General features: G+C 46.4%; 1 protein-coding gene across 1 annotated transcript; it reads left to right on the top strand.

The window, feature by feature from the left end:
• The first annotated feature begins 537 nt into the window (after positions 1 to 537).
• LOC132829595 (layilin-like) lies at positions 538 to 25,106 on the top strand. The gene is made up of 6 exons (XM_060846863.1): positions 538 to 944; positions 18,855 to 19,152; positions 19,751 to 19,908; positions 20,310 to 20,372; positions 23,626 to 23,725; positions 24,416 to 25,106. Exons 1-6 carry the CDS (start codon positions 872 to 874, stop codon positions 24,744 to 24,746), a joined length of 1,023 nt encoding a protein of 340 aa, XP_060702846.1. The 5' UTR covers positions 538 to 871; the 3' UTR covers positions 24,747 to 25,106.
• The last annotated feature ends 2,679 nt before the right edge of the window (positions 25,107 to 27,785 follow it).

Raw genomic sequence — 27,785 nt, 5'->3', positions numbered from 1 at the left:
CTCCTCATTGTCCCTCTGTTTTCATAAATCCCTGTTAGTGGAAACAATATTTTCCATTCACTTCATCAAAACCCCATTGTAAATGCTGGTTCCCATCCCCCCACCCCGTCTCAATTACTGGTCAATATTCACATTGTCAAGCTTGGGAATCTGGGTATGTGATATTAGTTTGTAAGATGTTGATATGTAAAGCAGATGCTGACTGTACATTTTAAACAGTGTAAATGCTCCAATAACTAGCAGGTAAAGTATTGTCATAGAGGCACACTTTATCAAGTCTTCATGCCTTTTGCCATATTCTTTATTCTTTGTATAATTTATGTTATTTTAAAATCCCAGTTTCTAAAGATTGTGTTTCTTCCTTTAACTAGGTATTTAGATTTGGGTCTCTGGAATTTAACAGGTTCAATATCCAGGGATTAGATTTTTTAACAAATAGTTTTTTAGTTAATTGGTTTATTGATCATGACTCTGCTGCTCTCTCTCTCTGATGGGTAAAAAGTGCTGATGTTCAGGAACACTGCTTCCTGCAGTCCCACTGCACCACACCGAGAAAGAGACAGAGACAGGCAGCTAGATACTTACAAAACGTGAGTAGAGAGTACAGAAACAGTGAGTGGGATAGAGGGAGAGAATGTTAGAGAGGGAGACGGCGAGAGAAGACTAGTTTAATGGAAAGGGAGACGGAGGGAAATGGTCCGAAGCAAAGATAGGAAAATAGGGAGAGAGACAGACGGGAATACACACACACAGACACAGTGACAGGGAGAGGGTGTCTCCAGCGGTTTCCTGTTGGATTAACTGGCCACGGGATGGAGAGGCCGGTACCGAGGGCTAGCGGCGGCCGCTGAGATCTCCTTCTCCCCGGGAGATGGAGCCCAGGACATTCCTGATGGTGATGGCAGTCTGGCTGCGCTCCGGATTCGCCTCCAAACTCCTGAGCGGTGAGTTACAATGACCCACCAAAACTACAGCAGCTTTCACCAGAAACACAGATCGGAGTTTTCACCCTGTTCCACGCCCCCCCCCCCAACACCCCCACCCTCTCCCCAATACCCCCCTACCCCAACACCCCCAGCCCCTCTCCCCCAACACCCCCCTACCCCAACACCCCCCACCCCCTCTCCCCAACACCCCCCTACCCCAACACCCCCAGCCCCTCTCCCCCAACACCCCCCTACCCCAACACCCCCACCCCCTCTCCCCAACACCCCCCTACCCCCCAACACCCCCCCCCCCCCTCTCCCCCAACAGCCCCACCCCCCTACCCCAACACCCCCACCCCCTCTCCCCCAACAGCCCCACCCCCCTCCCCCAACAGCCCCACCCCCTCTCCCCCACCCTCTCCCCCAACAACCCCCTACCCCAACCCCCATCTCCCCCAACACCCCCACCCCCTCCCCCAACACCCCCCACCCCCTCTCCCCCAACAACCCCACCCCCTCTCCCCCACCCTCTCCCCCAACAACCCCCTACCCCAACCCCCATCTCCTCCAACACCCCCACCCCTCTCCCCCCAACCCCTCCCACCCCCTCTCCCCCACCCCTCTCTCCCCCCCCTCTCCCCCATCACCCCCACCCCTCTCCCCCACCCCTCTCCCCCCTCTCCCCCTACCCAGCTCAGCTCACAAACAAACCACTGACGTGAACAAGACGCCCTCCGGCCAGACTTTTATTCTCGACCTGCCCTCGGTTTGGTTTGGAAAGGAGCAAAGTGGAATGGGGGCTGGGCAAGTGAAAGGGGCAGGGGGTTCCTGCCTCCCCCTCACCCCCACATTCCAGCAGCGGGGACTGAGGGAGGGGGTGTCGGGGGGTGTGGGCCGATGGGGGAAGCAGCCCACTGTGCCAGAGCTCCCCACCCCACGGGGCTTCCAGCTGGAGCGGGGGGTGGGGGGGAGCGGACAGTGCCACCCACTCAGTGCGAATCTGCAATTCCCTACCGTCCAGAGAAGGAGGCCAGTCGGCCCCTCCAGCTGACCCTGCTGCCCACATTCCGCCTTCCCCCCCCCCCCCCATAACCTTTAACCCCGTGCTGGGGCTGCCAGTCGATGAGGCTGACATTATAGAGACTTCATGGGGAAGCTGCCAGCGCTCTGTCTCTATCCAGGGTGACATTGGAAAAGTCCCCCTCCTAATGTTTCCCCACGGTGGGAGAGAAAATATCTGAGCTTGGCCTGAGAATGGAGGAGCACTGACAGATAAGCAGGTCCGCCCCTTTGTAAAGAGACATGGTCATGGCTTTTCCCAAGTATTTTATAAAGCTTTGTCTGACAGCAGAAGCTGATAGAACTTAAGACAAGTTTAACAATGGACACACTTCCTCCAAATCTGACTGATCGCAGGGTTATGTTTTCACATCGCTTTCTGTTAGAGCTGAATTCCTGAGTTTCTTTTGTGAACATTCACGTTTCGACTGAAAACAGAAAAATGTTGGAGATGACAGCGGATGAGGGAGCATCTATGGAGAGAGAGTGCAGGGGACAGCATTGCTGGGGGAGACAGGATGTTGATCAATGATCGGAATGTGCCTAGAATGTGGAAACGTTAGCTTGCTCTCTCTCATTCTGCAGTAATTCTCTTTTCGACCCACATTGACCCTCCGATAAGTAACCCACCCAGACCCATAAATCTTCGGACTGTGGGAGAAAGTGGAACAAACCCACACAGACAGTCTCCGGAGGCTAGAATCGAAGCTGGGACCCTGGCGCTGTGAGGCAGCAGTGCTAACACTGAGCCACCGTGCTGCAGTACAATTGTTCTCCTGATATTTTGTTCACATGAACATAATTGAATGGTGTGTTGTGATAAGTTTTGACATTTCCACTTCTCTCTGTTAACTGAAGAGAATCGATAAAGTGATTGACCACAAGTTTCAGCAGCAGCGCCGACATGAGCTAGCTCCCGGTGACTGATCAATCAGGTGCTCAATCCCATCACTGACTTTGACACAGTCCAACCCCAGCATATCCTCAATTCTAATTTTCTTTAGTTAATTTATCGAGTTGATAAAGGAGGTAATTGTGAACTCAGGAGAGCTACATATTTACACCTGTAGTGTTCGGAGTTACTGTCTCACCTACACATCACTGCAGGAAGCCGAGAGGCAAAATAACGGAAATGACAATGGAAACTTTGATTTTTCATTTCGTTATACATCAATCAATGAAGAATTAAATCAACCCTCCAGCACCCTCTGTCTTCTACCTTTGAGCCAGTTCTGTATCCAAATGGCTAGTTCTCCCTGTATTCCATGAGATCTAACCTTGCTAATCAGTCTCCCATGGGGAGCCTCGTCGAACGCCTTACTGAAGTCCATATAGATCACATCCACCGCTCTGCCCTCATCAATCCTCTTTGTTACTTCCTCAAAAAACTCAATCAAGTTTACGAGACATGATTTCCCATGCATAAAGCCATGTTGACGATCCCTAATCAATCCTCGCCTTTCCAAATACATGTACATCCTGTTCCTCAGGATTCCCTCCAACAATCTGCCCACCACCGATGTCAGGCTCACCGGTCTATAGCTCCTTGGCTTGTCTTTACCACCCTTCTTAAACAGTGGCACCACATTAGCCAACCTCCAGTCTTCCGGCACCTCACCTGTGACTATCAATCCCACCACCAAACCATCATTTCCCAGATCCCACCACCAAACCATCATCTCGCAAACCATCCATAACCTCATCACCTCAGGGGATCTCCCATCCACCGCCTCCAACCTCATAGTCCCACAACCCCGCACCACCCGTTTCTACCTCCTGCCTAAAATCCACAAACCTGACTGCCCCGGCCGACCCATTGTCTCAGCCTGCTCCTGCTCATGCCTGCATACCTCGACACGGTTCTGTCCCCCTTAGTCCAAGAACTCCCCACCTACGTTCGGGACACCACCCACGCCCTCCACCTCCTCCATGATTTTCGCTTCCCCGGTCCCCAATGCCTTATCTTCATGATGGACATCCAGTCCCTGTACACCTCCATCCCCCGTCACAAAGGACTCAAAGCCCTCCACTTCTTCCTTTCCCGCCGCACCAACCAGTACCCTTCCACTGACACCCTCCTTCGACTGACTGAACTAGTCCTCACCCTGAACAACTTCTCTTTCCAATCCTCCCATTTCCTCCAAACTAAAGGAGTTGCCATGGACACCCGCATGGGCCCCAGCTATCCCTGTCTCTTTGTAGGATATGTGGAACAGTCCATCTTCCACAACTACACATGCACCACCCCCCACCTTTTCCTCCGCTACATCGATGACTGTATCGGCGCTGCCTCGTGCTCCCACGAGGAGGTTGAACAGTTCATCCACTTTACCAACACCTTCCACCCCGACCTCAAATTCACCTGGACTGTCTCAGACTCCTCCCACCCCTTCCTAGACCTTTCCATTTCTATCTCGGGCGACCGAATCAACACAGACATCTACTATAAACCGACTGACTCCCACAGCTACCTAGACTACACCTCCTCCCACCCTGCCCCCTGTAAAAACTCCATCCCATATTCCCAATTCCTTCGTCTCCACCGCATCTGCTCCCAGGAGGACCAGTTCCAATACCGTACAGCCCAGATGGCCTCCTTCTTCAAGGACCGCAGATTCCCCCCAGACGTGATCGACGATGCCCTCCACCGCATCTCCTCCACTTCCCGCTTCTCTGCCCTTGAGCCCCGCTCCTCCAACCACCACCAGGACAGAACCCCACTGGTTCTCACCTACCACCCCACCAACCTCCGTATACAACGTATCATCCGCCGTCATTTCCGTCACCTCCAAACGGACCCCACCACCAGGGATATATTTCCCTCCCCTCCCCTATCAGCGTTCCGAAAAGACTACTCCCTTCATGACTCCCTCGTCAGGTCCACACCCCCCACCAACCCAACCTCCACTCCCGGCACCTTCCCCTGCAACCACAAGAAAAGCAAAACTTGCGCCCACACCTCCTCCCTTACTTCTCTCCAAGGCCCAAAGGGCCTTCCATATCCACCACAAGTTCACCTGCACCTCCACACACATCATCTATTGCATCCGCTGCACCCGATGTGGCCTCCTCTATATTGGGGAGACGGGCCGCCTACTTGCGGAACGCTTCAGGGAACACCTCTGGGATGTCCGGACCAACCAACCCAACCACCCCATGGCTCAACACTTTAACTCCCCCTCCCACTCCACCAAGGACATGCAGGTCCTTGGACTCCTCCAACGCCAGAACATAACAACACGACGGTTGGAGGAAGAGCGCCTCATCTTCTGCCTAGGAACCCTCCAACCACAAGGGATGAACTCAGATTTCTCCAGTTTCCTCATTTCCCCTCCCCCCCCACCTTGTCTCAGTTGATTCCCTTGAACTCAGCACCGCCCTCCTAACCTGCAATCTTCTTCCTGACCTCTCCGCCCCCACCCCACTCCGGCCTATCACCCTCACCTTGACCTCTTTCCACCTATCACATCTCCATCGCCCCTCCCCCAAGTCCCTCCTCCCTACCTTTTATCTTAGCCTGCTGGACACACTTTCCTCATTCCTGATGAAGGGCTTATGCCCGAAACGTCGATTCTCCTGCTCCTTGGATGCTGCCTGACCTGCTGCGCTTTTCCAGCAACACATTTTCAGCTCTGATCTCCAGCATCTGCAGGCCTCACTTTTTCCCCGTGACTATCAATGATACAAGTATCTCATCCACATACTGAATCAAAAAAGTTTCTTGTACGCACTTAACAATTTCCTCTCCATCTAAACCCGTAACACTATGGCAGTCTCAGTCTATGTTTGGAAAATTAAAATCCCCTTCCATAACCACCCTATTATTCTTACAGATTGCTGAGATCTCCTTCCAAATTTGTTTCTCAATTTCCCTCTGACTATTAGGGGGTCTATAATACAATCCCAATAAGGTGATCATCCCTTTCTTATTTCTCAATTCAACACAAATAACTTCCCTGGATGTATTTCCAGGAATATCCTCCCTCAGCACAGCTGTAATGCTATCCCTTATCAAAAATGCCACTCCCCCTCCTCTCTTGCCTCCCCTTCTATCCTTCCTGTAGCATTTGTATCCTGGAACATTAAGCTGCCAGTCCTGCCCATCCCTGAGCCATGTTTCTGTAATTGCTATGATATCCCAGTCCCATGTTCCTAACCATGCCCTGAGTTCATCTGCCTTCCCCGTTAGGCCCCTTGCATTGAAATAAATGCAGTTTAATTTATTAATCCTACCTTGTCCCTGCCTGCCCTGACAGTTTGACTCACTTCTGTTTTCAACTGTATCAGTCTCAGGTTGACCTCTTCCCTCACTATCTCCCTGGGTCCCAACCCCCACTGTACTAGTTTAAATCCTCCTGAACAGCTTTAACAAATTTCCCTGACAGTATATTAGTCCCCTTCCAATTTAGGTGTAATCCATCCTTCTTGTAGAGGTCACTTCTACCCCAAAAGAGATTCCAATGATCCGAAAATGTGAATCCTTCCCCCATACACCAGCTCCTCAGCCATGCATTCATCTGCTCTATCCCCCTATTCCTGCCCTCACTAGCTCGTAGCATCAGGAGTAATCCAGATATTACTACTCTTGAGGACCTCTCTATTTAAAATTCCTGCCTAACTCTCTGTAATCTCCCTTCAGACTATCCCTTCCTATGTCATTGGTTCCAATGTGGACAATGACCTCTTGCTGGCCCCTCTCCCCCCCATGAGAACATTCTGCACCCTCTCTGAGACATCCTTGATCCTGGCACCAGGGAAACAACACGCCATTCTGCTTTCTCGCTGCTGGCCACAGCAACGTCTGTCTGTACCTCAGACTGGAGAATCCCCTAACACAATTTGGACTGAAGGGTCTGTTTCCATGCTGTACATCTCTATGACTCTAAATAGATTTACAAATGAAGCTTTCCTGAACTCAATACCTCATGCTCTTGGTCCAGAAACAAATTAAGCTGAAAATGTGTTGCTGGTCAAAGCACAGCAGGCCAGGCAGCATCTCAGGAATAGGGAATTCGACGTTTCGAGCATAAGCCCTTCATCAGGAATGAGAGAGAGTAGCCAAGCAGGCTAAGATAAAAGGTAGGGAGGAGGGACTTGGGGGAGGGGCGATGGAGGTGGGATAGGTGGAAGGAGGTCAAGGTGAGGGTGATAGGCCGGAGTGGGGTGGGGGCGGAGAGGTCAGGAAGGAGATTGCAGGTTAGGAGGGCGGTGCTGAGTTGAGGGAACCGACTGAGACAAGGTGGGGGGAGGGGAAATGAGGAAACTGGAGAAATCTGAATTCATACTTTGTGGTTGGAGGGTTCCCAGGCGGAAGATGAGGCGCTCCTCCTCCAGCCGTCGTGTTGTGAACATACAGAATACTATGAGAAAAGATTGGCTGATATGGATTTGCAAGAGAAGAACATTGGATTAAAAATAGATTACAAAGGCTGAAATACAAAGTTGGGCCTCCCACATTCACTTGTTCTATATTCATTTCCATTTATTGTGATACTGTGTTAGAGGAGGTGTTCTCCAGCTGAGAATGAAGACTAAGGAACAGTATATCACTGCGTCACCATGATTGCATTGACTCTTGCAGTCTATGCAGTCCATAGTGCTCTATTGCCTGCCTATACATGTATCTGTCCAGATGCATCTGAAACATTGCGATTGTATCCACTTCCACCTCCTCTGGCAGCACATTCCAGGTATCTAACTACCTTCTGTGTAAAACACCTGCCTTCCATATCTTCTTTAAACTTACCCCTTTTAGTTTAACACTAGTAATTGGCATTTCTATCCTGGGAAAAAGACTCCAACTATCCATTCTATCCATGCCTCTCATACATTTGTAAACTTCCATCAGGTTGTCCCTCATCCTTTGACATTCAAGTGAAGCTAAACTAAGTTTGTCCAATCTCTTCTCATAGCTAATACTCTCCAAACCAACATCCTAGTAAATCATTTCTGTACCCTCTCCAAAGCCTGCATATTCTTCTGGTAGTGTAGTGACCAGAACTATATACAATATTCCAAATGTGGCCAAACTAAAATCCTATACAGCGTCACCATGACTTGCTGCCTTCACACTGTACCCAGGCTGATGAAAGTGACCATGCCACATGCATTCCTGACCACCCTATCCACTTACCTAGATGCCTCTGTATGTTGTTGCTAATGATGGTTCTGCCATTTACTGTAAACTTCCCTCCTAAATTAGATCATTCAAAATATATCACCTTGTATTTGACCAGATTAAACTCCATCTGCCATTTCTCTGCCCATGTCTCCAGTCTATCAATAATCAGACTGTATCCTCTGGCAATCCTCCTCTGTGCCCACAACCCCCACCCACCTTCAATCTTTGTGTCATCACCAAACTTATTAATCAGGCCACCTATATTCTCCTCCAAATTATTTATATTCATTACAAACAACAGGGATCCCAGTGCTGATAACTGAGGAACACCATTGGTCACAGATTTCCAGTCAGAAAAATACCCTTCCGCCATGACTCTCTATCTGTTTGACTAAGCCAATGCTGTTTCTAATTTACCAGTTCACCATGGATCCCCTGTGACTTCACCTTTTGTATCAGCCTGTTATGAGGGACCTTCTCAAAGACCTTACTTAACTCCATATTGACAACATTTACCATCCTGCCCTCATCAATTATCTTTATCATTTCCTCAAAGAACTCTCAATCAAGTTTTGATTTGGAGATGCCGGTGTTGGACTGGGGTGTACAAAGTTAAAAATCACACAACAGCAGGTTATAGTCCAACAGGTTCATTTGGAAGCACTAGCTTTCGGAGCGTTGCTCCTTCATCTCCACAACCACCTGATACCCAAATATGGGTAAACCCTATCCCAATAACGTCCCTACCACTGACCAAAGGCGCATTGGCCTGTAAATTCCCAGGTTATCCTTGTGGACTTTTTTAAACAAAGAAACAACATTGGTATGTTCCAATTTTCTGGGACCTCCCCATGACTAAAGAGGATACAAAGGTTCTGTATAAGGTCCCAGCAATTTCCTCACTGCCCCCCTCAGCATTCTCTGATAGTACTGGGATTGGTCTACCTTCATGCTTTTCAAAACAGCCAATGTCTCTTTTGTATATTGACATGCCCTAGAATATCAACACACCATTCCCAAGATTTACATCCACCAGGTCCTTCTCTTCATTAGGGATCTCACACACTTCCTCTGACTTCATGTATAAATTCCCTCCTTTGTTCTTGAGTGGACCTACCCTATTGGCTGGTGATCCACTTGATCCTGACATATGTATAAAAGGCCTTGGGATTTTCCTTAATCCTGTTTGCCAAAGTCATGGTCCCTTTAGCCTCCTAATTCCTTGTTCATGTTCTTTCCTTTTTCTTTGTATTTTTCAAAGGTTCTGTCTGTCTTCAGTTTCATAAACTGTGTATATGCTTTCTTTCTCTTTTTGACTAAACTCTCAATTTCTCTTGTCATCCAAGGTTCCTGAATCTTGTCATCCTTATCCTTCATTTCAACAGGAACATGCTGATCCTGAACTCGAATTTACTTCCCCTTAAAGATTCCCACATGCACATGTGGATTTACTCCCAGTCTACATTCCATCGATCCTGCCTAATATTGTGGTCTTCCTCCAATTTAGTACTTTCACCTGAGAACTACTCTTATCCTAATCCATAAGTAACTTAAAACTTAGAGAATTATGGTCACTGCTCCCAAAATGCTTCCCTACTGAAACTTTGATCACTTGCATGGGCTCATTCTCCAATACCAGGTCAATGTGACCCTTTACCTAGTTGGGCAATTTATATATTATTTCAAAAAAATCATCCCGGACACATCTAACAATTTTCTTTGATCTAGGCCCCTGGCAGTAATGAAGTCCCAGTCATAGAATGTAGAACATAGAACATAGAACATAGAACGTAGAGCATAGAACAATACAGCACAGAACAGGCCCTTCGGCCCACGATGTTGTGCCGAACATTTGTCCTAGCTTAAGCACCTATCCATGTACCTATCCAATTGCCACTTAAAGGTCACCAATGATTCTGACTCTGCCACTCCCACAGGCAACGCATTCCTTGCCCGCACCACTCTCTGGATAAAGAACCTACCCCTGACATCCCCCCATACCTTCCATCCGTCACCTTAAATTTATGTCCCCTTGTAACACTCTGTTGTACCCGGGGAAAAAGTCTCTGACTGTCTAATCTGTCCATTCCCCTGATCATCTTATAAACCTCTATCAAGTCACCCTTCATCCTTCTCTGTTCCAATGAGAAAAGGCCTAGCACTCTCAACCTATCCTCGTACGACCTATTCTCCATTCCAGGCAACATCCTGGTAAATCTCCTCTGCACCCTCTCCAAAGCTTCCACATCTTTCCTAAAGTGAGGCGACCAGAACTGCACACAGTACTCCAAATGTGGCCTTACCAAGGTCCTAAGTCAGTATCAGGGAAGTTAAAATCATCCACCACAACAGATTTTTTTTTATTGTTTTCCATAATCTGTCCGTGTATTTGTTCCGCTATCTCCCAGCGGCTGTTGAGAGGTATGTGGTAACAATTCTGTCAAAATGATTGCACCCTTCATGGCTTCACTGGATGATCCCTCGAAGGTGTTTTCCTCAGTTTGGCTGCGATATTCTCTCTAATCAGTAACTCTACTCCCCCACCTTTCTTATATCTCTCTCTATCATCACACCTGAAATAGCTAAGTCCCAGAACATTAAGCTGCCAGATTTGTCCCTCTCTCAATCAAGTTTCTGTAATAGCTACAATGCTATAGTTATATATAACAATCCAAACTCTAAGTTCATCTACTTTAACCTGTCATACTCTTCACATTAGACCTCCAGTCCACCATTCCCATGTTCAGTAACCTTTCCCTGTTTGTTTTTCCTCTCAGTATTACTGGCCTGGGTCTCTGACTCCTCCTTGGTCATTTTCCTTGCTGATCTATTGCTCTGGTTCCCATTCCCCATTGGTTTGAATCTCCCCCTGGGTGGCACTAGCAAACTTTGTTTGCCAGGATATTGGTGCCTCTCCAGTTTAGGTGTAACTCGTCCTTCTTGTACAGGTCTCACCTTCCCTGGAAGACATATCAATGATCCACATTTCCCAAAGCCCTCTCTCTTACACCAGCTCTTCAGCCACGTATTTAACTGTACTATACTCCTATTCCTAGCCTCACTGGCACATGGCACATGGAGCAATCCCAGGATTACAAAGCTCGAGGTCTTGTTTTCAAATTCCTATTGAATTCCCTGAGCTCTCTTTGCAGAGTTTTATCTCTCTGCCATTCTCATTGGTACCAATATTGACTACAACGTTCTGCAGCTCATTCTCCCCCTTCCCGTGCCCACACATCCTTGACCCTGGCAAAACTGAGGCAACATACAACCCTGGAACTGTATGCATTGCCATTGAAACACCTATCTGTGCCCCTGACTATTGAGTCCCCTATCAATACTGCTTGCCTACACTTTGACCCTCAGTGTCACAGTGGGGTCTCTGATCTGGCTTCTGCTGCTTGTTCCTGAGAGGCCACACCCCACAACAGTATCCAAAGTGGCCTGTCTGTTTGAGAGGGTAATGACCTCAGGAATCCTGCAATGCTACCGATGTTTCCTCCTCTTCATTGGTGATCACCCGAATCATCTCTGTCTGTGTATCCTTACTGGTGGCATGACCAGCTGACTAAATATATTATCCATGACATTCTCAGTCTCATGGATGCTCCATAGGGAGTCCATCCACAGCTCCAGGTGCTCCACGCAAGCTGAGGCTGAACGCACTCCCCATATGCAGTCACCACGGAGACTGGAAGTGCCTTTGATTTCCCACACCTTGCAGGAGCAGCATTCCACAAGGTTGTAAACATTATTGATTAACTCAACCCTCACAACTACAGACAATAATCCAGGATCTGATTACCCGAATCCACGAGTCATCAAATTCAGATCTCTCACTCACATTCTCTACTCCCTGCAGATTACAACTACAAAAAGTAAGTACTTTATCTCTCTCCAGACACTCCTCACTCAGTCTGTAAACCTGGTTCCTGAGCAGCCAAGCCTTGACAATCTTTGAGTAATGGCATCACCATTGGATCTCCAATCCCAGGTTCAATAGATACTAAATAGACAGCACAATAACTGAATCGGAGAACTAACTATACTGACAGGAAATATTGAGAGGATGGTGAATTGGGAAAGTAGCCAGATGCAATTCAATGTCTGCAGGTAAGAGAGGGTAATTTTGGTCAAAATGAAATGAGTTGAGGAAATTCCTTAAAATAGAGGCAGAGATGCTGCTGGAAGCCAAGGCATTGCCATGGAGAAAGTGTGAGGGATCTGTTGGCTCCTGTGGTGCCAGGGAATTCAAGCACCTTTTGTTTGCAGGGAATGGATTCCATCACGTGAACAGTCCTGTGCCTATTGCTTCCAGCAACCATGAATGAGCCATGTTATACGTTCAACCGATTTTCTCAAATTGGTTGTTCATGTTGTGATTAGCAAGCTCAGGATTGTTCGACTGGATGAGAATAAGAGGGAAAACCATATCCCTCTTTTATTCAGAAAGGTCCCCAAGTTCTGTGCTACCAAGTAAGGAGTAAGGAAGAGTCGTGATTGTAGAAGGGCAGAGTGATTTGAGATCCGATTCCTAAAGCATTAAGCATGTTCCATGTCTATAAGCAATAGAATGTGAGTTATGTTGTGAAGTACAGGATAAAAATACATGATGATGAATTTGCATAAAAATGTAGTAAGATCACACGTGGAGGACCATGAGCAGGTTTGGGGTCTACATTATGGGAAGAACACCAAGCACCATTTCCACGTGTGTCGGATTTACTTGCCTTAATTACTGGGACTCGTTTTCCACAAACAATAAGATATGGTTTACAGTGAGACATGGTTTATTATCGTTGAAACAGAAGATATGTACATGCAATTCTATCAAATCTGTCTTTCCCTCTAATTTGCCGAATAACTTTACTGTTTGTAAATGACTATGTTCTCACACTGGTTTGAAATCCATGTTAGAATGTGATAACGAGGTTTATACTTCCCTGATTACAGTTTCAAACTGAGGTTGAGACTCTTCCTCTCATTCAGAAGGTTCCTGCTCCTTTTGTTGACTTGGTCTCCAGAGTATAAGCCTCTGATTCAAGTGGCCCCTTTAAACCCAGTTCTCCAGGCTATCCCCACCTCTTGTGGCTTACCATCGGTTCCTGTGTCAGCACAGTACAGATTCCTCTGATGTATCTACTGGTGTGATACAGCGATGTAATTCACATAATTCAGCTACTCCCTATCCCAGGAGGGGTGTTATAAAAGGCAGTATTGGGTAATGTAACTTCCTGATTGATTGAGCCAATCCTAGGAGCTGGATTGTCTCAAAAACAGTTCTCCTGAAACTCTGAACTATTGTTCTGTCTGAAACCTTATGGCATTATCTCATCAACACCAATTCAATTGGATGCTGCCTGAACTGCTGTGCTCTTCCAGCACCACTAATCCAGAATCTGGTTTCCAGCATCTGCAGTCATTGTTTTTACCTCGTTGATTTTAACCCTACTGCGAATCCTCTTGCAAGGATGCCTGCATTGAAGAAGTTTTCCTCCTCTCTCTACAAGAATCTCAGGGAGTCCCTTTCCCACTGAAACTCCCAGGTCATTTCCTCTGCCCTGAAGCTCTTCAACTTCACCCGTTTCCTCAATTCCCCTTCCCCCACCTCACCCTAGTTCCAAACTTCCAGCTCAGCCCTGTCCCCATGACTTGTCCAGACTTGTCCTACCTGCCTATTTCCTTTTCCACCTATCCACTCCATCCTCTCCTCCCTGACCTATCACCTTCACCCCCTCCCCCACTCAACCATTGTACTCTTTGCTACTTTCTCCCCACCCCCACCCTCCTCTAGCTTATCTCTCCATGCTTCAGGCTCTCTGCCTTTATTCCTGATGAAGGGCTTTTGCCTGAAACGTCAAAAAAAGATTTTGCTGCACTTTGGATGCTGCCTGAACGGCTGTGCTCTTCCAGCACCACTAATCCAGAAACTAATTCAATATAGTCGACCAAGCTAAATGGCTTACATAACAGTCTAGCCTGATCCAACTTGATGCAGAATCCTGCACGCTTCCTGGTTTACCAACTCAGTTCCCTTCCCAGCATGCCATTTAATTCGCTAAGTTTGCTTTTGGTGTCCCAGAAGAGTAGTTATTTATTTAGAAGGGACGCTCCACTACATAAAGGCTTTAGAGAGGGTAAACCTCAGATCACCATAGAGATGTACAGCACAGAAACAGATCCTACAGTCCAACTCATCCATGCCAACCAGATATCCTAAATTAGTCTAGTCCCATTTATCAGCATTTGGCCCATATCCCTCCATACCCTTCCTTTTCACATACCTATCCAGATGCCTTTTAAATGTTGTCATTGTACCAGCCTCCACCACTCACTCTGGCAGCCTTTTAGGTCCCTTTTACATTTGTGCCCTCATCCCACATCTATGCCCTCTGATTCTGGACTCCCCCCACCCCAGGTAAAACACCCTAGCCATGCCCCACATGGTTTTATAAACATCTATAAGGTCATCCCTCAGCCTCTGACACTCCAGGGAAAACAGCCCCAGCCTGTTCAGCCTCTCCCTATAGCTCAAACCCTCCAACCCTGGCAACATCCTTGTAAATCTTTCCTGAATCCTTTCAAGTTTCACAACATCCCTCCAATAGGAGGGAGACCAGAATTGCACGCAATATTCCAACAGTGGCCTAACCAATGTCCTGTACAGATTGTTGCTTGGCATGAGAAAACACAAAGACAAAGCCTTTTTCATTAGAATAGATTAGATTAACGACGAATTGTTACAGTACTGCACATTCAGAAATGATGGGCAGGTGAGATAGAAACTGACTGTTCCAGTAACTGAAGGGGTCAGAAACAAGTGGTCATTAAAAAGCTGATTTCTCGGAGATTTAGGACAGAGAGGTAGGAGAGGCTGAGCAGTCCAGACATGAAGGAGGCAATTACCATGAAAGAACAGGTAAGAAAGTGGTGATAAAATAAGAGGCCGAAAGGATTATGGGAGCAGAGTCAGTGCATATCATAAAGATGATTAGGATGCTGCCCATGTGGAATTAACAATGGTACATCTGAAATACTAAAGCATTGATTCCTTTCAAGAACCAGTTAACCATCAGAACTTTAATGAGACAGATTTGATGTCCTTCTACATCATGGTCTTTTTTAGACTACAATATACAGCAGATGTTATAAAGATATTTACCCAAAAATTCACAGACTTTCAAAACACAACTGAACATTCTAAAACAATTAAAATAGTAATTGCTGTGCCAATGTTTCCCTCAAAGCAACCCATCCCAGCAAGAATCCAAACACTACTGATGGAGAATGATTGATTGGTTCAGAATCTACGAGAATAAACCCATTCCGGAAGAATTACAGTGCATTCTTTCCCTGTATCTAACCTTGTGCTGTCCCTGTCCTGGAAGTGTTTGATGGGGACAGTGTAGATGGAACTTTGTACCTAATCTGCCCTGGGAGTCATGAAGTTGTACATCACAGAAATAGACCCTTTGGTCCAACTTGTCCATGTCGACCAGCTATCTGAAATTAATGTAGTCCCATCTGCCAACATTTGGCCCATATCTCTCTAAACCCTTCCTATTCATGTACCCCTGTGGATGTCTGTTAAATGTTGTACTGTAGGAGCCTCCATCACTTCCTCTGGCAGCTCATTCCATACACCCACCACCCTCTGCTTAAAAAAGTTGCCCCATAAATCCCTTTTAAATCTTTCCCCTCTCACCTTAAACCTATGACCTCTAGTTTTAGGTTCCCCTACCCTGGGAAAAAGATCTTCGCTATTCAGCCTATCCATTCCGCTCAGCCTCCGACGCTCCTGGGAAAGCAGCCCCAGCCTATTCAGCCTCTCCCTGTAGCTCAAATCCTCCAACCCTGACAATATTCTTGTAAATCTTTTCTGTGCCCTTTCAAAGTGTTAGATGGAGTCAGTGTAGAAGGAGCTTTACTCTGTATCTAATCCTGTGCTGTCCATGTCCTGGAAGTGTTTTATGGGGGAACACTGTAGAAGGAGCTTTACTCTGTATCTAATCCCGTGCTGTCCATGTCTTGGGAGCATGAGTTACTCTTCCTATATTACATTCTCTGGAAACAAAACTCATCCAAGACTTAGCTGTCCTGTCCTAACTTGGCCGTGTACTTATTGTCTGACGTTGCCTCTGAGCTGCCAATGCCTTGTATAAGTCTCACCACCTCATGGCATCACCCTCCTGCAGACCAACCCTCTGTGTTTCATGCACAAGGACACCCAGGTCCCTCTGCACAGCAGCATGCTGTAACATTTTATCATTCAAGTAATAATCCTTTTTACTGTTACTCCGACCAAAATATATGAATCACATTTATTTACATTGTATTCCAACTGCCAGACCTTTGCCCATTCACTCACTGTATCTGTGCTGCTCTGCAAAGTTTCACAGTCCTCTGCACACTTTGCTGTACCACTCCTCTTAGTGTCATCTGCAAACTTTGACACCATACACGTCCCCAACTCCAAATCATCAATATAAAATGTAAATAATTGTGGTCCCAACACTGATCCCTGAGGAACACCACTAGTCATTAATCACCAGCCAGAATAGCACTCATTATTCCCACTCTTTGCTTCCTGTTAGTCAACCAATCCTCTATCCATGCTAATATTCAACCCTAACACCATGCATCCTTTTCTTATGCTGTAGCCTCTTGTGTGGCACCCTTGTTGAAGGCTTTTTGGAAATCTAGGTACACCACATCCACTGGGTCCCCATTGTCCACCTTGCTTGAAATGTCTTCATAGAATTCCAAAAGATTTGTTAAGCATGATCTGCCCTTCATGAACCCATTCCGCATCTGCCCAACGGGGCAATTTCTATCTGGATGCTATTTCTTCCTTGATAATAGACTCAAGCACCTTGCCCACTTCAGACGTTAAGCTAACCGGTCTATAATTCCCTGTCTTTTGTTTACCCCCTTTTTAAACAGTGGCATAACATTTCCTGTTTTCCATCTGCTGGGATTGCCCAAAGTCCAGTGAATTTTGGAAAATTACCACAAATGCACTTGCTATTTCTCCCACCATCTCTTTTAGTATCCTGGGATACATTCCATCAGGGCCAGGAGACTTGCCTATTCTTAGCTCCATTAGCTTGCCCAACACGACCTCTTCCATAATAATGATTGTTTCCAGGTCCTTACCTACCTTCATCACCTTGTCAATTCCTGACATGTTATTAGTGCCCTGCACTTTGAAGACTGACACAAAATACCTGTTCAAAGCCTCGGCCATTTCCTCATATCCCATAACGAGATGCCTCTTTTCATCCTCTAAAGGACCAATGTTTACTTTAGCCACTCTTTTTCATTTTATATATTTATAGAAACTTTTGCTATCTGTCTTTATATTCTGTGCTTTTTTTTTCTCATGTTCTGTCTTACTTTTCTTTATGACTCTTTTTGTGGCTCTCTGTTGGCCTTTAAAGTTTTCCCAATTTTCTAGTTTCCTGCTGTTCTTGGCCACTTTGTTTGCCTTCTCTTTAACTTTGACAGCCTGCCTTATTTCTTTAGACGCCCACGGCAGATTACCCCACTTCTTACAGTCTTTCCTTTTCACTGGAATATACTTTTGCTGAACACTTTGAAAGTTCCCCACTGCTCATCAACTGTCCCACCATAAAATCTTTGTGTCCAGTCTACTTTAGTCAAGTCCTCCCTCATCCTATTGTTGCCTGCCTTGTTTAAGCACAGGACTCTGGTATTGGATTTTAGCTTCACACACTCCCTCTATATTCTAAATCCAGCCATACTGATCGCTCCTTCCAAGAAGATCCCTAACTATGAGGTCATTAATTATGCCTGTCTCATTACACAGTCCCAGATCTAGGATAGCTTGTTCCCTCGTCGGTTCCATTAGATACTATTCAAGAAAACTATCACAGTTTTTTACGAACTCCTCCTCAACGCTACCCTGACTGAGCTGGTTTGACTAATCAGTATGTAGATTAAAATCCCCCATGATAATTGCTGTCCCATTTTTACAGGCATCAGTTATTTCTTTGTTTATTGCCCGCCCCAATGCGATGTTATTATTGGGTGGCCTAAAGATTGCGCCTAACAGTGACCTTTTCCTCTTAGAATTTCTAATTTCCACCCAAATGGATTCAATCTCATTCTCCATAGAACCTATATCATCTCTCAACACCGTCCTGATGTAGTCCTTGATTATTAAAGCTACACCACCTCCCTTACCTTCCAGTCTGTCCTTCCGAGTGGTCTGGTACCCCTGGGATATGTAACTCCCAGTCATGATCATCATGTAACCAAGTCTCTATAATGGCTACCAAATCATATTCATTCACAATGATTTGTGCCTAGTTATGAATGCCACGAGCATTCAGGAAAAGAGCCTTTATGATAGCTTTTTTTACTAACATCTCTAATAATATCTCCTGAGTTATCCTTCCTTTTTGTGTCTTTCACAATCTGCCTTGTATTTAAACCCTCCTGCACACATGCTAACCTGCTGCTTATCTTTCTATTTACCATCATACTTGCTGTCATTTTCCCTTTCCCACTGACTCACTAATTTAAAGTCCTAGTGACCACCCTATAAATACCTCCTATTTATCCAAATTAAACTCCATCTGCCACCCTTCAGCTTATTGAAGCTATTGATCAAGATCCCTTTGTAATCTTTGATAACCATCTTTGCTGTCCATTCTTGGTGTCATCCACAAATTTACTAATCACGCTTTTGCTGTGCTTAAATCCCCTCTGTCAACTAATCCCAGGTCAGAATGTGTGTCGCAGGGGGGTTGAGCGCCCCTGTTATCAAATCGCCTATTTCCAGGATGCCTCACTCAGACTGGGCTTTGAAGAGGCACAGAGTGAGTGCCAACGTGACGGGGGAAACCTCCTGAGCATTGAGACGGCGAATGAGCAGCGTTTTGTGGAAAAGTTGATTGAAAACTTGTCTGCAGGCGATGGTGATTTCTGGATTGGACTCTGGCGGAGAGTGAACGGGAATGAGAGCTCTGCAGACTGCCCTGACCTCTACCAGTGGATTGATGGCAGTGACACTGGGTTTCGGTAGGTAACTCTGGTCTGGTGATCAAGAACAGCAACTCATTCTCCTCTTCGCTCTTACTGCTCCCCGTCACTGACCCACTGGATTCCATCTGAGATCATGTAATCTCCAATGGCAGTATCCCAGGTGACACTCTCACTCATTACCAATTCTTGTTTATTCTGAAAAGCTGATGTTGCCCCAAAACTCCAGTTCTCACAGACTGTGAGAATCTCTCATCATTATTTTCCTTCTATTTTCTGTTCACTGAATCCATCCTCGGTTTTTAGCAAGCACTGACCTGAATAATTCCCAAGCACAACTCAGGGAAATTAAAACACATCAGCTAAAGCCCAGTCAAGGCTCAACAAAATTCCCGTTCTCTGGAAATGAACACCAGGGAGTAAAGGTTTGGGATTAATCAACAAACCGAGTCCATCTCAGGTTCCTGTTGTTGTTGGTGTTCCATGTCACTATGTTGCTGGGAGGTTGGGCACTGATGCTGCTAAGTTAGTGAGTTACCAATTGCTGGGTTACCAGTTAACCTGTTGCTAAGTTGTCAAGTTGCTGGGTCACTCAATTGCCAGGCAATCAGGATTTGGTGTTTCTTATCTCTTTCAGTAACTGGTATGTGGATGAGCCATCGTGTGGCAGTGAGGGGTGTGTGGTGATGTATCACCAACCATCTGCCTCCTCAGGTATGGGAGGCCCCTATCTTTACCAATGGAACGATGATCGATGCAACATGAAGAACAACTTCATCTGCAAGTATGCTCCAGGTAAACACTCCAATGGATTGGTTCAGGTGAATAGCAGCCTTTTACCCCAGTCCAATCCCTCACCCTCAAATAAATTCCAAAATTGTGGATTGGGATTGCACAACATGGCTCCGTGTGGAAAGGGAATGAAAAGAGAGGGAGTGGTGAGAGCCAGGTTTGGTTGGGTTTGGTGTTGGGGATTGGGATTGGGATTGGGAGTGTGTTGGACTGGAAGTGAGGTGTCTGGAGGTTGGGGAATGGGTTGGGGGAAGTAAGCTGTATGGGAAGGTGGTGGACTAGTCATGTTTAAGGATAGGGAGTGCAATGAAGGGAGAGAGAGATTAGAGTTGGGCGAATGATGATGGATTATTTAGCCAATTGCTGGTCTCTGCCCTGATTGAGTCTCTCTGTTTTGTTCACAGTTCCAGATTCCTTGACTCCAGGGTCAATTCCAACTCCCATTGATGGGCACAGCTCAGAAGAGGGTAAGAGGCAATACTTTCATACAATCAAGAAACAAGAGAAGGCCACTCAGCCCTTCAGGCCTGTCTGCCTTTCAATAAGATCACGGCTGATCTGATTTTAACCATAACTTCACATTCCTGTGAACCCCTTTGTGATAAAGATTCTATCTCCATCTTCCTCAAAAATATTTAACAAATCTATATCCACTGCCTTTTGAGGAAACATTCCAAAAGCTCATAATCCTCTGAAAGAAAAAAATGTTTCCTCATCCTTGTCTGAAATGGGTGCCATCTTATTTCTAAACAGTGATCCCTGCTTCGAGATTCCCCAACAAGAGGAAACATCCTTTTCACATCTGCTCAGTTAAAGCCCCTCAGGATCTTATAAGTTTCAATTCAGTCACTTCTGTCACTGTGTCCAGAGGCTACAGGCCCAACCTGTCTGGCCTTTCCTCATTCCAGGTCTTAGTCTAGTAACGTTTCATTGAACTGCTGCCAATGCATTAACATCCTTCTGTAAGTACAGGTGAAGAATGCTGTACTTACAGTATTTCAGATGTGGTCTCACCAATGCCCTGTATAATTGATACATAGCCTCCATATTCTTGCATTAAATTTCTCCATTATAAGATTGTGAAGAAGGCGTTTGGTACGCTTTCCTTTATTGGTCAGAATATTGAGTACAGGAGTTGGGAGGTCATGTTGCAGCTGTACAGGACAATGGGTAGGACATTGTTGGAATATTGCGTACAATTCTGGTCTCCTTCTTATCAGAAAGATGTTGTGAAACTTGAAAGAGTTCAGAAAAGATTTACAAGGGTGTTGCCAGGGTTGGAGGATCTGAACTGTAGGGAGAGGCTGATCAAGCTGGGGCTGTTTTCCCTGGAGCGTCGGAGGCTGAGGGGTGACCTTATAGAGGTTTACAAAATTATGAGGGGCATAGATAGAGTAAATAGGCAAAGTCTTTTCCCTAGGGTTGAGGAGTCCAGAACTAGAGGGCATAGGTTTAGGGTGAGAGGGGAAAGATGTAAAAGAGACCTAAGGGGCAACTTTTTCACGCAGAGGGTGGTACGTGCATGGAATGAGCTGCCAGAGGAAGTGGTGGAGGCTGGTACAATTGCAACATTTAAGAGGCATTTGGATGAATATATGAATAGGAAGGGTTTAGAGAGATATAGGCCAGGTGCTGACAGGTGGGACTAGATTGGGTTGGGATATCTGGTCGGCATGGACGGGTTGGACCGAAGGGTCTGTTTCCATGCTATACATCTCTATGACTCTATCAGAAGTTGGGATGTTTGCTCATGGCTGCACAATGTTCAGCACCATTCGTGACTCCTCAGATACTGAAGCAGAGCCTGTCTAAATGCAGTTAGATTTGGACAATATTGAGGCTTGGGCTGAAAAGTGACAAGTAGCATTCATGCTGCACAAATGCTATCAATGTCCTGGGAGTTATCTTTGACCAGGAGCTGAACTGGACCGGTCATATAAGTACAATGGCTAGAAGAAATCAGGTCAGAGATTGAAAATTCTGCAGTAAGTAACTTATTTTCTGGACTCCCCAAAGCCTCCATCTGTAAGGTACAAATTCTGTGTTTGATAGAATACTCCCCACTTGCCTGGATGGGTGCAGTTCCAATAACACTCAGAAGCTTGACCTACCATCCATGGTAAAGCAGCTTGACTGATTGGTACCACATCCACTCCCTCCACCGCCCTCCGTTGGAGCAGTGAGGACCATCTCCAAAATGCACTGCAGGATATCAGGCAAGTTCAGTAAACCTTCCAAACCCATGACCACTTCCATTTAAAAGGGCAAGGGCAGCACATATATGGCAACAACATCTCATGCAAGTTCCCCTCCAAACCACTCACCATCCTGACTTAGAAATATATCGCCATTCCTTCAATGTTGCTGGGTCAAAATTCTGGAATTCTCTCCTTAATGTCATTGTGCGTATAATTACCTTCCAAGGATTTCCATGGTTCAAGAAGGTAACTCATCACTACCTTCTGCAGGACAATTAGGGCTGGAACTTTCCATGCATATCTTCCCTAAACTTGTCCTCTCTCACTTTGATGTCATGACCCCTAGTAATTGAGACTGCACTCTGGGAAAAAGCTTCTTGCAATCCACCCTGTCTATACGTCTCAGGATTTTGTAGACCTCAATCAGGTTCCCCCCCAACCTCTGTCTTCCTAATGAAAATAATCCTAATTTGTTCAACCTCTCCTCATAGCTAGCACCCTCCATACCAGGCAACATCCTGGTGAACCTCCTCTGCACCCTCTCCAAAGCACCCACGTCCTTTTGGAAATGTGGCGACCAGAACTGCACACAGTATTCCAAATGTGGCCGAACCAAAGTCCTGTACAACTGTAACATGACCTGCCAACTCTTGTACTCAATCCCCCGTCTGATGAAGGAAAGTATGCTGTATGCCTTCTTGACCACTCTATTGACTTGCACTGCCACCTTCAGGGAACAATGGACCTGAACACCCCGATTTCTCTGTGCATCCATTTTCCCCAGGGCTTTTCCATTTACTGTATAGTTTGCTCTTGAATTGGATTTTCCAAAATGCATCACCTCACAATTACCTGGATTGAACTCCACCTGCCATTTCTCTGCCCATCTCTCCAATCTGTCTACATTCTGCTGCATTCTCTGACAGTCCCCTTCACTATCTGCTACTCCACCAATCTTAGTATCATCTGCAAACTTGCTCATCAGATCACCTACCTTCCTCCAGATCGTTTATGTACCCTAGGATATTTCACACTATGGGGCATATTTTTAAGGTGAGAGGAGAAAGATTTGAAAAAGACATGGGGGCAATTTTTTTTACACAGTGGTTCGTGTGTAGAATGAACTTTCATTTTTTAGATGAGTACGTGAGTAAGGAATGTTTGATGGGATATGGACCATGCACAGGTAGGTGGGACTTGTTTAGTTTGGGATTATGGTTGGACCGATAGGTCTGTTTCCCTGCTGTTTGACTATGTGACTCTCTGAATGGCTACATGACTAGGAAAGGTTTACAGAGATATGGGCCAAATACTAGCACATGGGACAAGATCACTTAGGGTATTAGATTGGAATGGGTGAGTTGGACTAAAGGGTGCTATATGACTCTAACATTAGTGACGTAGAAGGAATAAACCTTGACCCCAGGTCAATCCCCAGTTCCTTGGCTTTAACCTGTAATTGTTGCAGAAATTCCCATTTTCATTCTGGAGGTTTTTATAATTGGAGTTTCATTTCTTACAGACAACACCCTGAACATCCTCTACATTATTATTCCGACAATCCCAGTGCTCATCCTCCTGCTGGTGCTCAGTGCCATCTTCTGTCTCCGTCTCGTGAGAAGGTGAGTTCAGAAACACTGAATCCAGTACCCCACCAATCCTGACCAATCACCAACTGACTGATCCCACATTGACCAATCCCATCCATCACTGACCAAATCTAATCTCCATCCAGCACTGGCCAATCTCACTCCTGATCTATCACGAACCAAACCTGATCCCCTACTGATCAAACCTGATCAATCACTGACAACTGGGAGAAAGTGAGGACTGCAGATGCTGGAGATCAGTCAATAAGTGTGGTGCTGGAAAAGCGCAGTAGATTAGGCGGCATCCAAGGAGCAGGAGGGTCGACATTTTGAGCATAGACTCCTCATCAGTCCTGGTGTAAAGCGTACGCTCGAAATGTCAACTCTCCTGCTCCTCGGATGACGCCTGACCAGCTGTGCTTTTCCAGCACTACACTTTTTGATTCAATCACTGACGACTACCTCGTGACAGAACATGACCATTGTACAGTGACAGATCATTTCCTCTAGCGAGGCACTGCTCTGCTCTCCCTCTTTTTCTCCCTCCCCTCCCTCTTTTCAGCCTCCCCCGTCTCTTTGCCCCCTCCCCCACCTTCTCTTTCTCCGCCTCTTTCCCCTCTTTCTCCGCCTCTTTCCCTTGCCTTTTCCCCTTTTCATCCTGGACCCCTGCTGCTGTTGTAGAGTTATTTAGGATTGACGTTACGGAAATTCTTTTGCCTTCAGGAGGAAAGAGAGATGTGAGACGATCGTGAAGGAACAACATTTCTGGATGGAATCTGTCAGAAGCAACTCTCCAAAGTTGGAGATATATAATGTCATCATGAAGCAGTCAGAGGCTGATTTAACCGGAACCCGACCTCACATAAAGAACATTTCTTTCCGAAGCTCTGCTCCCAACCAGGAACTAGACAATGTTTCCAGAGAATATGACAACATTGGCACCAATTGTTCCACAAGTGGTTTTGTGACAAATGAGATTTATGAACCTTATAGTCATCAAGTGAAAAAATGTGGAGAATCTGGCTGGGTGGAAAATGAGATCTATGGTTACTAGGAGCATCCAATGTCGAGTTAATTCTTTCTGAAACTCTAACCGAGAGATGAAGAGTTCGTTCCTCCCTGCTGAGACGCTCCTTCTCCTGCTGGAGAAAGGGGTCCACTTCCAGCATGCAGAGGAAATGCACCCTTTAATGTCAGTGAGAGAGACCCATCTGTGAAAGTAGGAACTGAAGCCATCATCACAGAACCAGGAACCTGAACAAAGCTTCAGTGAGTTGGGAAAGTATGGTTCCCTTCTCTTATAGTCTTCCTCGTGTTACCCCGTCTTATAGTTCCCTTTTCAATACAAGGACAGTCTGTATCAAGCATCTGTCCACAAAATATCTGACATTAAACACAAGCTGCACAATCTAAGTGGGCTGAATGGCCTCCTCTATTTCCCTGCTCCTGAAGAGAGGGAAGGGTGTATATTGAGAGTTAGGAGAAAGTGAGGACTGCAGATGCTGGTGATCAGAGTCGAGAATGTGTTGCTGGAAAAGCACAGCAGGTCAGGCAGCATCCGAGGAGCAGGAGTGGGCGGCACGGTGGCACAGTGGTTAGCACTGCTGCCTCACATCGCCTGAGACCCGGGTTCAATTCCCGCCTCAGGCGACTGACTGTGTGGAGTTTGCACGTTCTCCCCGTGTCTGCGTGGGTTTCCTCCGGGTGCTCCGGTTTCCTCCCACAGTCCAAAGATGTGCGGGTCAGGTGAATTGGCCAAGCTAAATAGCCTGTAGTGTTAGGTAAGGGGTAAATGTAGGGGTATGGGTGGGTTGCGCTTTGGCGGGTCGGTGTGGACTTGTTGGGCCGAAGGGCCTGTTTCCACACTGTAAGTAATCTAAAAAAAAATTTGCTGCTAATATTTATTGGCTACAAAACTCTAGCAGGAATTATTCAGTAAGTAAAAAATGAGGTCTGCAGATGCTGGAGATCACAGCTGAAAATGTGTTGCTGGTCAAAGCACAGCAGGCCAGGCAGCATCTCAGGAATAGAGAATTCGACGTTTCGAGCATAAGCCCTTCATCAGGAATGAGAGAGAGTAGCCAAGCAGGCTAAGATAAAAGGTAGGGAGGAGGGACTTGGGGGAGGGGTGATGGAGGTGGGATAGGTAGAAGGAGGTCAAGGTGAGGGTGATAGGCCGGAGTGGGGTGGGGGCGGAGAGGTCAGGAAGAAGATTGCAGGTTAGGAGGGCGGTGCTGAGTTGAGGGAACCGACTGAGACAAGGTGGGGGGAGGGGAAATGAGGAGTCTGTGTGGGATCAGTCGGTTCCGTAGGCAGGTGCTGAGGAAGGAGATGTGGCTGTGGTAACGAGTCTGTTTGAGAACGTGGCTGAAGAGTTTCTGTGCAGAGGAGATGACCTGGGGGGTGCAGTGAGAGAGAGACTCACTGAAATCCTTGTAGACCCATTTCTCTCTGGGTGTTACAGGATGATTGCAGGTGAAATGCTACAACTCTCAATGGACAAAAGTGTGGTGCTGGAAAAGCTCAGCTGATCAGGCAGCATCTGAGGAGCAGGAGAGTCGACGTTTTGAGCATAAGCTCCTAACCAGGCTCTTCGGTCGAAACATCGACTCTCCTGCTCCTCGGATGCTGCCTGACCTGCTGGGCTTTTCCAGTAACACATTCTCGACTCTGATCTCCAGCATCTGCAGTCCTCACTTTCTCCTAACTCTCAATATACACCCTTCCCTCTCTTCAGGAGCAGGGAAATAGAGGAGACCATTCAGCCCACTTAGATTGTGCCCTGTCTGTTTAGATTGTGGTGATCTGTATTTCAACTCCACACCCTTGGACACCCTTACCCAGCAAAAGCAAAACCACCACGCTGTTTTGAAAATTTCAACTGATTCACAGCGACCACAGTCTGCTCTGGGAAAGTTCTCCAGATTATTAAATCCAAACTTTGTATTAATATTGCAATGTATGTTAGAAATCCAAGGGAAGAACTTTACAAATGTACATTGGATGGTTTTAATTATCTAGAACTTTTTTCTGGATTTTGCTAATTTCATTTTTGAATCCATTTAATGTTTTTAAAATGCCTTTGTTTGCACTGGGAATAAATATAAGTATGGTTTTCTGTAATGACATGGAAAGAGTGGGCTACGGATCTGATAATGTTACCAGCTCCTTAAAAACACCTGATGAAATAGCTTTAAAATGCAATCTACTGTGAACCATCGTTTGTGATGCTTTTTATTAAAAATATGTCATTTGGGGCTTCCTGAAACTCTCTGATCACCCCTGAAGCTCAAAACACTGTGTCATTATTGTCTTGAGGATATTATTAGGACCGTGTTTGGTCCAGTGAGTATTACCGGACTATATGATGTTCCATGAATGTGTGTTACTGATGAAATAAACTCACAGAGCCCAGTATCCCATCACCAAGTCACCCATTATTTACACACGGAGAGTCCCTGACCCTGATCCAGCTCCCTCAGAGCCAGCTCTCAGAGTGAACAGAATCTCTCACACTCCTGGTCTTTTTTTTCCCCCTAAACTGAGGAGACTCTGAATCTCCTGTTTCAAATATGAAAAGACAGCAACAATGACATTTATACATAAGACAATCCAGTTACGTAAAAATGTGCATTAAATACAGACCCAGCAAGCCCCCGCCCCTCCCACCTTCCGACCACTCTAAGGCAGCCCGCCCCTACGTACCTTCCGGCTCTCTGTCCACCCCATGCCCCTTCCAGTTCTTGGTCCACCCTGACACACCTTTCGACCACCTCTAGGACAGCCCGCCCCGGTACCTGCCCAGGGTGACAGCGCTGAGGACGGTTACCCACCTTCTGGCTCTCGGTCTGCCCCTACGTACCATTGGGCTCTCGCCCACCCCGATGCGCCATCCGGCCAGTGGGCTATCCTGGTACACCTTCCAGCCACCTCTAGGGCAGCCCGCCCCGGTACCTCCTTCTCGGGATGACGCGCTCAGAACAGCCTACCCACCATCTGACTCTCGGGGTGACTGGCATCAGGGTGGCCTACTCACCCTCTGGCTTTCAGGACAGCCTACCAACCTTCAGGTTCACAGGATAGCCTACCCACC

Source organism: Hemiscyllium ocellatum, chromosome 29, assembly GCF_020745735.1.
Source record: "Hemiscyllium ocellatum isolate sHemOce1 chromosome 29, sHemOce1.pat.X.cur, whole genome shotgun sequence".
Lineage (NCBI taxonomy): Eukaryota > Metazoa > Chordata > Chondrichthyes > Orectolobiformes > Hemiscylliidae > Hemiscyllium > Hemiscyllium ocellatum.
This window is presented reverse-complemented; position numbering and strand designations above follow the sequence as displayed.